At 47.2% G+C, this 10,221-nt stretch overlaps 2 protein-coding genes across 4 annotated transcripts in view; one reads left to right on the top strand and one right to left on the bottom strand.

Annotated features, from left to right (window-relative positions):
* SMYD1 (SET and MYND domain containing 1) overlaps nt 1–1,461 on the top strand; it is a 27,802-nt gene extending 26,341 nt beyond the window's left edge. For both annotated transcript variants that reach the window (XM_054203628.1, XM_054203629.1), the window contains one exon: nt 331–1,461. In XM_054203628.1, the coding sequence (XP_054059603.1) occupies nt 331–489 (159 nt within the window). In that variant the 3' untranslated portion in view covers nt 490–1,461. The remainder of the gene's footprint in view (nt 1–330) is intronic.
* On the bottom strand, nt 1,461–8,081 carry FABP1 (fatty acid binding protein 1). Of its 2 annotated transcripts, XM_054203631.1 has the most exons (4): nt 5,852–8,081; nt 4,612–4,784; nt 3,540–3,629; nt 2,888–3,011 (listed from the first exon to the last, which is right to left on the bottom strand). In XM_054203631.1, the coding sequence occupies exons 1-4, from the start codon at nt 6,045–6,047 to the stop codon at nt 2,961–2,963; spliced, it is 510 nt and encodes a 169-aa protein (XP_054059606.1). In that variant the 5' UTR covers nt 6,048–8,081; the 3' UTR covers nt 2,888–2,960. The 2 variants fall into 2 exon arrangements, with proteins under 2 accessions (XP_054059605.1, XP_054059606.1); XM_054203630.1 differs by having other exon boundaries at nt 1,461–3,629.
* Between the last annotated feature and the right edge of the window lie 2,140 nt (nt 8,082–10,221).

Genomic DNA, 10,221 nt, shown 5'->3' on the forward strand with positions numbered 1-10,221 from the left:
CGGGGTGTGGATAGGAAGAACATTCGCCCCCTGGCTCTGCATAGCATTGCCTCTAGGTCCTGCATCAGGTTTAGGAATGTGAGGCTTCCCAACAGCCTGTGGAAGAGCTTGGTGCAGGAAGGGCTGGTGCCTTCTTCACCTTCACAGTACACAGGCAACCAGGTTTGAGAAAGTAACTGGATATCTGTGTCCAGTCAGCTTTGGTCCTTCTGGTGGGATACCTAGATTAAGTTGCATCAGTCATTACATGGCCTAGGACATCCCTGAAGGATATTCACTTGCTTTGAGATCCCCTGTGTCACAGGTTTTATAAGCTGTTGTGTCCCTCAGGTCATGCGTGTCCAGACGGAGATGGAGCTGCGCATGTTCCAACAGAATGAGTTTATGTATTACAAGATGAGGGAGGCTGCCCTCAAAAACCAAAAGATTCAAGTCATGCCTGAACCCAGCAATGAGACCTCACCAAGCCTCTTCCACAAGAAGGAATAAAGCCCGAGCTTGACACAAATGCATGCCTGGTGGATAACATCACTTGTGGCACCTCCAAACATGGGGGATGTGATACAGGAATGTGACATACCCAAAAGGATTGTTCCCAGTGGCACCAGTCTGAGAGCATGGACCTGCTAGGAGGGAGTCCTGAAAAATGTTCTGAGGATTCAAAGCAGAAGAGATCTTGGCAGCAACAACATCCTTTTTCTACCACTATTATTAAAAATCAAAGCAAAAAAACCTGTTATAAAATTATTTACATTCTGGTTGGAAGCCTGTTTCCCTCTACACAAGTCCTGACCCTGAAGTCCTTGGTTAAATTTTAATTGATTCTTTCCTAAGTGTTTTTTTCCCCATTACTTCCTTATGATGACATAATTTCTTTCCATGATGTCCATGGGTGGTTGACCAAGGGATGGCAGAAGTAGGAAGCTGGTTCCAGAAAGTGTTATGTATGCCTGTGGGCATTAAGTGCAAACTGAATAAGACACACAGATGGTGTTTTGTGTAAAGCGGTGTTTTTCTGACGAAAAACTGCTGAAAAATGATTCTGTGGCTGACACGTGCAACATCAAACTTTGGGCACTTTGCAAATGAAACTAAGTGGAATTCCTACATCAGGATAAATTAATTAGGGTAAATTAGTCTCCTTGGTTAAAAATCAGAAAACATCTGCAGTGATGGCAGCAGATGGACATGAGATGAGTCTGTGCCAGAAGCCAGTTGTACTGGTGTGGTGCACTGGCTGTGTGGATTGCTCTAACTGAACAACCGATTTCCAGGGACGGGAATCCACCTTTGCTCACCTTCAGCGTGAGCTCGGGGCTCTGATGCCTTTCAGCACCTGCCTTTCAGCTTAGACAGGTGCTTAATCAATTTTGCACTGAGCAAAACAAGGGATAGTCCATGGATCAGCTTTCAGTGGGCAGCCAATGGAGCTAAGGAAAAGTCTAAAGGCAATGGTTGGATTTCTAGATAAACAAAGGTCTTTGCTGTCTGCCCACCTATCTCAAAATACAACTGGTTTGCTCCAGACCTTCAGTGGCAGCCAAGAGATGAAAAGGAATGGTTTGTTTAAGAATCCCCTATCTGCTTCTCAGCAGAATATCAAGAAAACAAAACCATGTCTTTTCCTCTTTGATATTTCTCAGTGTTTTTGCTGATGTTTCTCCAGATAAGATGAGTTCACTGGAGACCAACATTTGCTCTTTAGGCGCTGTTGAGCTAAGTCCTTCCGTTTGTCCATGAGGTGCCCATCTGATGTCCTGTGTGACAATCCATATTGGTTCAGTTCTCAGCATGAGGGTCAATGGGGACCTGTAACATGAAAACCTTCCCCGAGGAGAGAGGAATCGAGGAAAAGATGCACGTGAGGACAAATTGGTCCTTTAGTGGCACGTGTTGGTGTTGCAGGAGTAGGTAGGGAAGCACTTGTGTTGTTTTCCTAACATCCTGATCAGCTTTGAGCAGTTGTAAGAACATCATCCCAGCGAGGTATATCACACCAGCCACATATTCATTTCCCAGTGTTGATTCCCAATCATAATCCAAGCACAGGGCTTGGGAAAGACAGCTAAGAAGGAAGAGTTTCCTCTCCTGTGTGCATCAGAAAAACACATTTCCTTCCAGCCTACAGTGCCAAGCGAGAGCATGGGAAATGACTTTGGTGCTCCTTCTGTGTCTACGCTGTGAACAACCGGTGCCCATCTCCTGACAGGAGGGGAAACCTGTATTTCACCCCGGGAGGAGAGTTAATTTCCAATTCAACGTAATTTATCAGGCGCGGTTTGAAGTAAAACACACACTAGACACCTGCAGGCCGTCCAGGACCCTCCTGCTGGTAGGGAGGGATGCAGGGGAGATGAGGATGGGGTGGACAGAGCCTGTAGGGCTGGATCCTGTTGCAGAGGTGTGAGGATGGGGATGGCGGTTGGGACATTCGAACTGCCCCCCTTCTGGTTGCTTCCCCAAGGCATCTTCCTATGCAGGGTCACTGACATTTCCTTGAGCCCACTAAACCTCCCCATCCTTTGGTCCTGCCAGTCACTTTGTGGTCAGTTTGGCCATATTTGTAAGCAAAGGGAATAGAGACCTTTCCCTGCCCAGTGCTCCTTCATCCACCCAGCCAGGCCAGCCACAGATGCATGACGCACTGGGACATCCCCAGCAGCATGCTGGCACCTGTCCCCAGGAAGGGTCTGGAAGAGAACTCATCAGCATGAAGCACATCTCAGAGGGTCACTCAGTTGCTCTGAGCCTGTGCCCTAGCCCAGCTCCGTTCGCCAACATCAGCACAGCCTTGGCTCAGCCTGTTGCCCAATTTCTACCAGGGCTTGCATGAGTTTTGGAGGCTTGCATCTATTTATAGCAACAATGAAGAGGTTGATGATAATGAAGAGGCCTTTAATACAAATTTTACTTTAATGGACACATTTTACACAGTAAAATGATTGGCGTGTGCAGGGTCTCTAGATTCTCTTGCTGATTCTCTTGTAGGTGAGGTCTCCCATGGTCATTGTCTGAAATACAAATGGAAAGCATTAGCTTTTCATGGTACTTGGCTACAAACTCTACTTGGAAAGGATTTGATCTTGCAAATCAAAACAGGAATGGTCGCCAGCTGATATCCTATAAACTGAATTATTAAAGCTTTGGATGTCTTCATGAATACACCAAAGCAGGTAGGGATACCTGGCATCCCTCAACTGGCATCAATCTGCTGCACCTCTCTTGTAAAAAAATGCCAGGCCCAGCCACAAACATATACATCTGAGAGGGTGAGAACATGCCTTCATTGCATGAAACTTTGATCAAAAATGCCTATTAGAGCGTCAAAGAATACTTTTTGGATCAGACTATACTGAAAAACTGCCTTCAGTGCCTGGCTAACTGACCAACTTTGGCTACAGAGCCTGAGTGCAACCATGTGTTCATCTCCAGAAGCTCTCTAAGGTCCCCAGTGTCTCTGTGGGCTTTGTAGGGCCAGGACCCTGAAGGCAGCTGTAGGCACCGTAACTCCGGCCATTGCCCCTCTCTTCTACACTTACGTTGGTGATGGTGTCTCCATTGAGTTCGGTGACGGATTTCAGTCCTTTCAGGTTTGCGACCAGTTTGTTACCCTCCAGCTGAACAACAGCCTGGTAGGAGGAGACAGAGGCATTCGTGTTATTGCTGGAGACCATCTCAACCCCTGCATTTTGTCCTTCCCCTTCTGTCCTGAGTTGCCACCATCCCCTCTGCAAACTCTGTTAGATGTCAGAGGTGAGAGGCAATATTTGCCGGTGGCACTGTCCTGACATTTTATGAATCATTGGAAACTAATGTCCAGGAACGGGAGCTGACCCAATTTCAAGGGTGATAAATCCTCACCTTGCCAAGTCATCTCACCCAGTGTAAACAGAAGCAGTGGAAAAGGCTATCAGAGAAGCTAACAGCCGCTAGGACTTAAAAGGAGAGCTTTATTGGTTTATGATTCATTGGCTGACTTTCCTGCACTACCTTTAAGTCAACAAAGTGAAGGTGGGGGTATGTTTTGTGTTGCAACATGACAGAAAGTCAACCTTTTTCCACCTCACATCTTTCAGATCTTTTGCTGTCAGAAAAAATTTGCCAAAGCATCTCTATACTTCTTTTCCAAATGGGCTATTAAAACACTGGCTTTCAGCGTTTTCCAAAATGGCTATTAAAATAGCTTTAGAAATGCAAGGCTTCGTCTGCAGAAGTGCTGGTTAGAGATCTTGCTTTGTAAAAGCAAAGAGGGAAGGTGGGAACTTCAGAGTCTTGGGCTCTGAGTTTCTCAGGAATGTGGCTCAGAAATGGACTGTAATTTTTGGAAATATGTCCCTAAGAGACTTGCTGAGGACCTGCAGGGAGCAGGGCAGTGAGTGTCACATCTACAGACTTGATTTCAGCAATTAGCCCCTTCCCATTATATTAAATCGTGCATGCAAACTGTGAGAGACAGAACCAGGCTGGGGAATTACCCAGGTCTTTGTCCTTGTCAGCTTTAACATCTGTGGTCTGGTCCCCTTTGGCTCAAGTGCAGGGGGGATGGCTACAAAGGAAATTTAATGTCCCTGAGCCCCCACAGCCCTGGCAGAAGAGGCTCTGATCACTCACCTTGACTTTCTCTCCTGTCAGCATCTCAATATCACACTCCTCCCCGATGGTGAACTCATTGTGCATGACTTTAGAGCCAGTGGTCACAGTAATCTTGAACTTTTTCCCATCCTGCACAATTTCTGAGATGCTCTTGATGTCCTTGCCCTTCTGGATCTGGTCATCAGGAAGCCCTGCCCAGAAACAAGAGACGTTAGATGGACCTTGGAGCCATCAGTGGGTAGATTGCTGCTGCCAAATGAATGTGGTGGGATTTGGGGACCCACAGCTGGGAGAATTTCAATTCTAGTGTGGAAAAGCACAAGGACGATGGTTCCTCAAAGGCCACACGGCCCTGAGTCTGCTGGGGAGTAAGAATAACAAATGCCATCCTCCTGGGTTTGTGTGGGAACTAGACTTCTCCTTTGTCCCACTGACTTGGCTCGGAGCGGAACAGCTACCTCCATGACATCAGAGGGAAAGAAGGAACCCTGTTTTCCTTCTTTCACTGAGAGGCAAGCAGAGAAAATGGAATAAATTGAGGCAGAAGGAGGGAACCAAGTGGTTGGTTTTTTTTATGAGATTCAGGGTCCCTCAGAACTAGCTCACTACAGTCTTCTTCCAAAGCCTGAAGCTGATCTGCCAGGTCGAGCCCCTCTGGCACATAACTGAGGAGATGCAGTGCAAAGCCCCCTGAATGCCTGCAGGAGCACATTGCCTGGCACAGACACTGGTGGAAATCTAGCTAGTCACATTCATCTTTAAGCATTTAAACAACCCAACTACTCTTTTTCTGATGAATAGTGTAATGTGGGGCTTTGCAGCATCGCTGAGCAACAGCACGGTGGGCTGAGCGATGTCCTGGTCGCCCTTAAATTTCATAGCTTGCCAGGGCAGATCTGCAGTTGCCCTAAGCCACTTAGGTCCCGCTGGCTTAGCACGTGTGCGCATCACTGCTGCGCTGGCCCATGGCTGCAGAGACTGCTGGGACCATTTTCCTGCAAGCCATAAAATTTCACCCAGCATCTCTTGACCTCCAGCTACCAGCCAGAGAGATGCTTTCTCTTCTATTTTGATATCACACCTCCATGCACATGCATTTAAAAGACACACACAAGTACAACTGCAAGATGACAGACAGAAATAGGAAATCTGAGAGATATTTTCAATCTATGTCATCAGCACATCAGCACAGTTGGAGTCCCAAATATCAGTGGGATTTGTGGAGGCAAAGCAGCACCCAGCACATGCAGGCACTTACCAAGGGCTTTCATAAAAGGCTCAAAATTTTCCTGGGACTGGAGTTCGTACTTTCCAGTGAAGCTCATGATGAAAAGGCTCTCTGTGCTCCCAACACAAGAGAAGGTGCCTTGCTGGTAAGCAGAGCTTGGTTTTATAAGGTCCTTTTGCCCTAAAAGTTGGTCAGAGGTAAGATGATGTAATTCTTTTATGGCCATGTTCAAACATGAACATTAAACTGGGCAATGTTCAGTGATAAATTACTCTACATTTTGCAGACCTCGATTTACAATGTGGGGGCAGGGAAAATCCCATAAACCCTTTTTATGGAGGTAGCAACGTGACATCCAGAAACAAATGATAAAAGAGATAACTGTGCAAAGAGATTAATTTTCATAGGAATGAGACAAATCACCTGATGATCTTGCAGTCTGGAAGCACACATCTGGAAGAGGAGAAAATGGTAAAAAATAATGGTGTCCTCTGGAGTCACAAAATCATCATTGTCCCTTAAGGCAAAAACACAACTCACAATCAAATCCTGGGATTGAAGTGGCCCACCCTGAAGACTGCAGTTTAATTCAGGATCCATCACTATGGCCTTACCTCCAGAAAGGGATTTTATGTGGATAGAGGGACAGGTGCCATTAGTGATCACCCAAGGCTATTGCCAGGAGACACCGCTAAAACCTCCTTTCCTCTCCTTTCCCCAGAGGACCCACAGTCACTCGTACTTGAGAAGCGTCTCAGCCCTCGGAGCTGCAATTCTCCCGAATGCCACATCAGCAGCCTCCAAGCTGAGCCCAATTCCTTCCTCCAAGGCAGGACTCGTGGCTGGTCTCCTCTCCCAGTGTGATCCCCTTGGCTGAGCGTCCCAGCTTGCTGCATGGTGCGTGAGCATCCATCCTCTGGGTCTGGACTCCCGGGCTCAGCTTCTCGCTCACATCTCATCCTCTGCCCCAGTGAATTCCTCTTGCCTCCCAAAGTCACCAGCTGAGGGATTTTCCCCCTTTTAACTCACATGCCTTCTCCTCTTTGCAATTCTTCCGTTCTGCCTTCTCATAGCATCTCCGGCCTTTTTTAAAGTGAAATCATGGATAAGTGTGAAAAAAATCTGACTCCTTCCAATTTGGAGGTGCTGCCAGAGCCCTCCGCAGCTGCCCACCTCCACTCTCTGTGCTGCAGTGGGGAACAGTAATGCTGCCCTGGCTAGATTCAGCCTGTTTCTGGTTAATCAGTACAGGCAGTGTCTGCCGGTGGGGTGGGCGGTGGGTGAAGTTGACTGGAGGGGGGTGCATCCGTGGGGGAGATCATCCCTGTGTGCTGCATCGGCGCCAGGCGGGTTCAGAGAATGCTCATGGGGTGGTTGATTCAACAATTTCTCCAAACAGCTTTTCAGCGTTTTTTCCCTTTTATCCCCTGCTTCCTAACAGGAATGACATCACCTTATGAATTGCATTTCATTTTTTCCCCTGCCCTGGGTGAATGCCCCAAGTGAATACCCTGGTGTAACATGGGGCTGCACTGCCACATGTCCCTTTTCAGTATCTTCTTCATGGGGACAGCGGTGTCTGACCTCTCTGGCCAGGTTATGTCAGCGGCCGCAGCTGACAGATCCCTGTGTCCCGTCGGGTAATGTCCTCCAGCCATGGGCCACCTGGAAGCACACAAGTACCTCCCACGCATTCATGCCCTGGACACCTGTCTGCTCCTCCAGGCAATTCGTATCCATTCTCTTTGCATGATGGGGAGAGAGAATCAGACTTGAAAACACACCTGAATATTTTTCTATCACCTAACTCATTTCGGAGCCCAGCACTCCCAGCGCACTCTGGGGTGGTCACCATGGGAAAGCTCCAGCTCTGCATGGCTCATTTTCCCCCCACTATCATCAATTGAAGCAGCCTGGAGTTGTGTTTTTCATTCATTTTTCAGTGAGATGCGCTCCCAAACTCATTACATCTGACAACATCCCACTGCTGGGGTGGATGTCCAGGTTGTCATCCATTTCCACGTGCAGGCTAGGGAGAAACGGTGGCCCCTAAGTCAATAGGGAAAGACCTTTCTCAGTAACCCCAGCCATGTGCAGTGCCATGACTACATCTGAGCTGAGGTCTAGATGAGCTGAAGGAGACAAATAGGAGAAACACGTCATGAGTAGTGTCCTAGGGCTGCCTATCACCCTCCAGCCTCTCCAAAAGAAGCCTACATGACTAGGGCATTTGTAAGTGTTTCATATTAGCCAAGATGAATCCAATATTAGGTGCTTGAAGCCCCCCATCTCAGTCACCACAGGCTTTCCAGGCCCACAGTCTCCCTGGGAGACCCATGACAGCTTGAAAGGAGATAAAACCACCAAGGTAATGAGACCTGAGCCTAAGATAGGATTCAGAAAAGCCCACCAGGTTTTGTCCCACAAATTATTAGCTGGTTATTATGTGTAATCTGAGTAGCTGGGCCACTTAGAAAACCACCAGAAATTGGGTGAGAACTCCCCCTGGTCAGGCCAGGCTCCTAAGGTCTGGATGTTGCCCACCAAATGTTAAAAGGAGAATATAATTGTTCAGGACTCTCTTGGCAGTTGGCAGAAATTGGCAACTCATGAGAGAATTCACCCCACTTGGGACCTAAGTTGTTTTCTGCAGGTATCCTCTCCTCTCCTCACTTACTGTGGATAGATATAATATACTTGTGCTCCCAGCTACACTGCATTGGATAAGTGTGAACTATGGATCACTGCTGGGAGGTTTGGAAATGCAGCCAACTGATTTTTGATCAATGATAAAAAATAAAACCTCTTTGTTTTGTCTGCGAGTATTCTGCTGGACTTGTGTCCTTTTATTTCCCCTAGTAAAGAAATGCAGAAGTTCTTATAAAAAAAAGAAGAAACCCTTACTGAATGAAATTTGGCCAGGGTAATTATTATCTAGCCAGGCTTGCTGAGCAAACGCCAGGTGAGATAAACTTAATCTCAATAGCAAAGTTCAGAATACTTTTACATCTCCGCACCAGAACACACGATCTTTTAAAACATGATATCACTTTAACTTTCCATGGCCAAGAAAATGCACCTGATTTCCATTAACACAAGGGCGAGTCAGTTGACCATTTGGTTAAAACTAAACCCATACCCTAAAACATAGATCTGGTTTGTAGAAAGAGAAGAAGCATGGATCATTTTCAAAAATTATTGAGGAGGCTACTTCTTGTGGGAAGCCAGCAGGTAGTTCCATGTTTAAGTTGCTTTGAAAATAAAGCATAGGACCTTAGAATCTTGTCAGAAAAAAAGGACACAAGTATCTCATTTCTGCTTTTTGCACCTGAATCAAAGATATGGACATGAAAAACTCCTCAGCTTCTGCCTAGCCATGGAGGTAACCAAATGCTCTGTGTCCCAGGGTGATGAACTGGAGAAAAGCCAGCTGGGAGGGACCTCTAAAGGTCTCTGGTTCAACCTCCTGCTCAAAGCAATAACATCACTAGCACCAGATCAGCTCAGCCATGGCTTTGGCCAGATCTCAAAACCCACCTCCTCTGCCCCTCTGGGTATCTATCCTGGGTCTGCACCACCCACCTCTCGAAGAAGAGGTGCTCAGCCCAAACCTCCCAAAGTGCAGTTTGTGGCTGGTGTCTCATGTCATAACATCTGGCATAACCAAGAAGAGTTTGGTCCCATCATCTCTGTAACCGCCCGTGGAGCAGTTGCAGGCTGTTATCGCTTTCCCTCAACCCTTCCCTGGAATTCCCGGTCCCAGCTCCCACTTTCACTCAGTGCCTGCCAGGGCACTGGGAAAACTATGTGCACTGCTTCTTTAAGATTTGGGCCTTATAGCGGGGAACAAGGTTTTGAGACCAAGGGCTCCTGCAGCAAAAATCCTTCTCTGCCTCCTCCTGTTTGAATCAAAATTTTCATTTAAGCTTTGAACTCTGAAAAGGACTTTACAGCGCTGTGCGGGGAGAGGCACTTCGCTGTAGCCCAGGACAAGGTACCTGGCAGCCTTGTGGAGGTCTGGGAATGCCTCACCTCTGTCTCTTCTCGCTCTTCTTATCTGTCCCACCAGTGACTCCCCAGACTTTGTGAAGCTTTTGGGAAGCTGGGACTGGGCTCCACACTAGGATTTTCTTACTCGAAACATGAAAGGCTAGAAGCCAGGGCTTTTGTTGATTCTGTCACGGATTTCTCCAATGAAGGTCCAGTTGGACAACCCAAAAGCCCCTAGATATTTTTTTAAGGAGCTTGATCACAAGCTTGCCAATCACAGATCCCCAGGTGGGCTTCTCTCTGTCTCAACCCATATATGTGCTTGGGTCATCCCTATTCCTGCTGTGAAATTTCTTCTGTGCCTGGGAACTTGGTCTGCTGCCCAGTTTTCACATCTTTGATCTGATTAT

This window comes from Rissa tridactyla, chromosome 5 (genome assembly GCF_028500815.1).
Source record: "Rissa tridactyla isolate bRisTri1 chromosome 5, bRisTri1.patW.cur.20221130, whole genome shotgun sequence".
NCBI classification, from domain to species: Eukaryota; Metazoa; Chordata; class Aves; order Charadriiformes; family Laridae; genus Rissa; species Rissa tridactyla.

Bases quoted from the DNA above. Each gene is read 5' to 3' on its own strand.
- FABP1 (XM_054203630.1), bottom strand. From the start codon at position 6,047: ATGGCCATAAAAGAATTACATCATCTTACCTCTGACCAACTTTTAGGG. The intron at 4,785-5,851 runs GTAAGTGCCTGC...GTTTCTGGGCAG, and splicing joins GCCTTTTATGAAAGCCCTTG to GGCTTCCTGATGACCAGATC. The intron at 3,630-4,611 runs GTGAGTGATCAG...TCCTCCTACCAG, and splicing joins TGACAGGAGAGAAAGTCAAG to GCTGTTGTTCAGCTGGAGGG.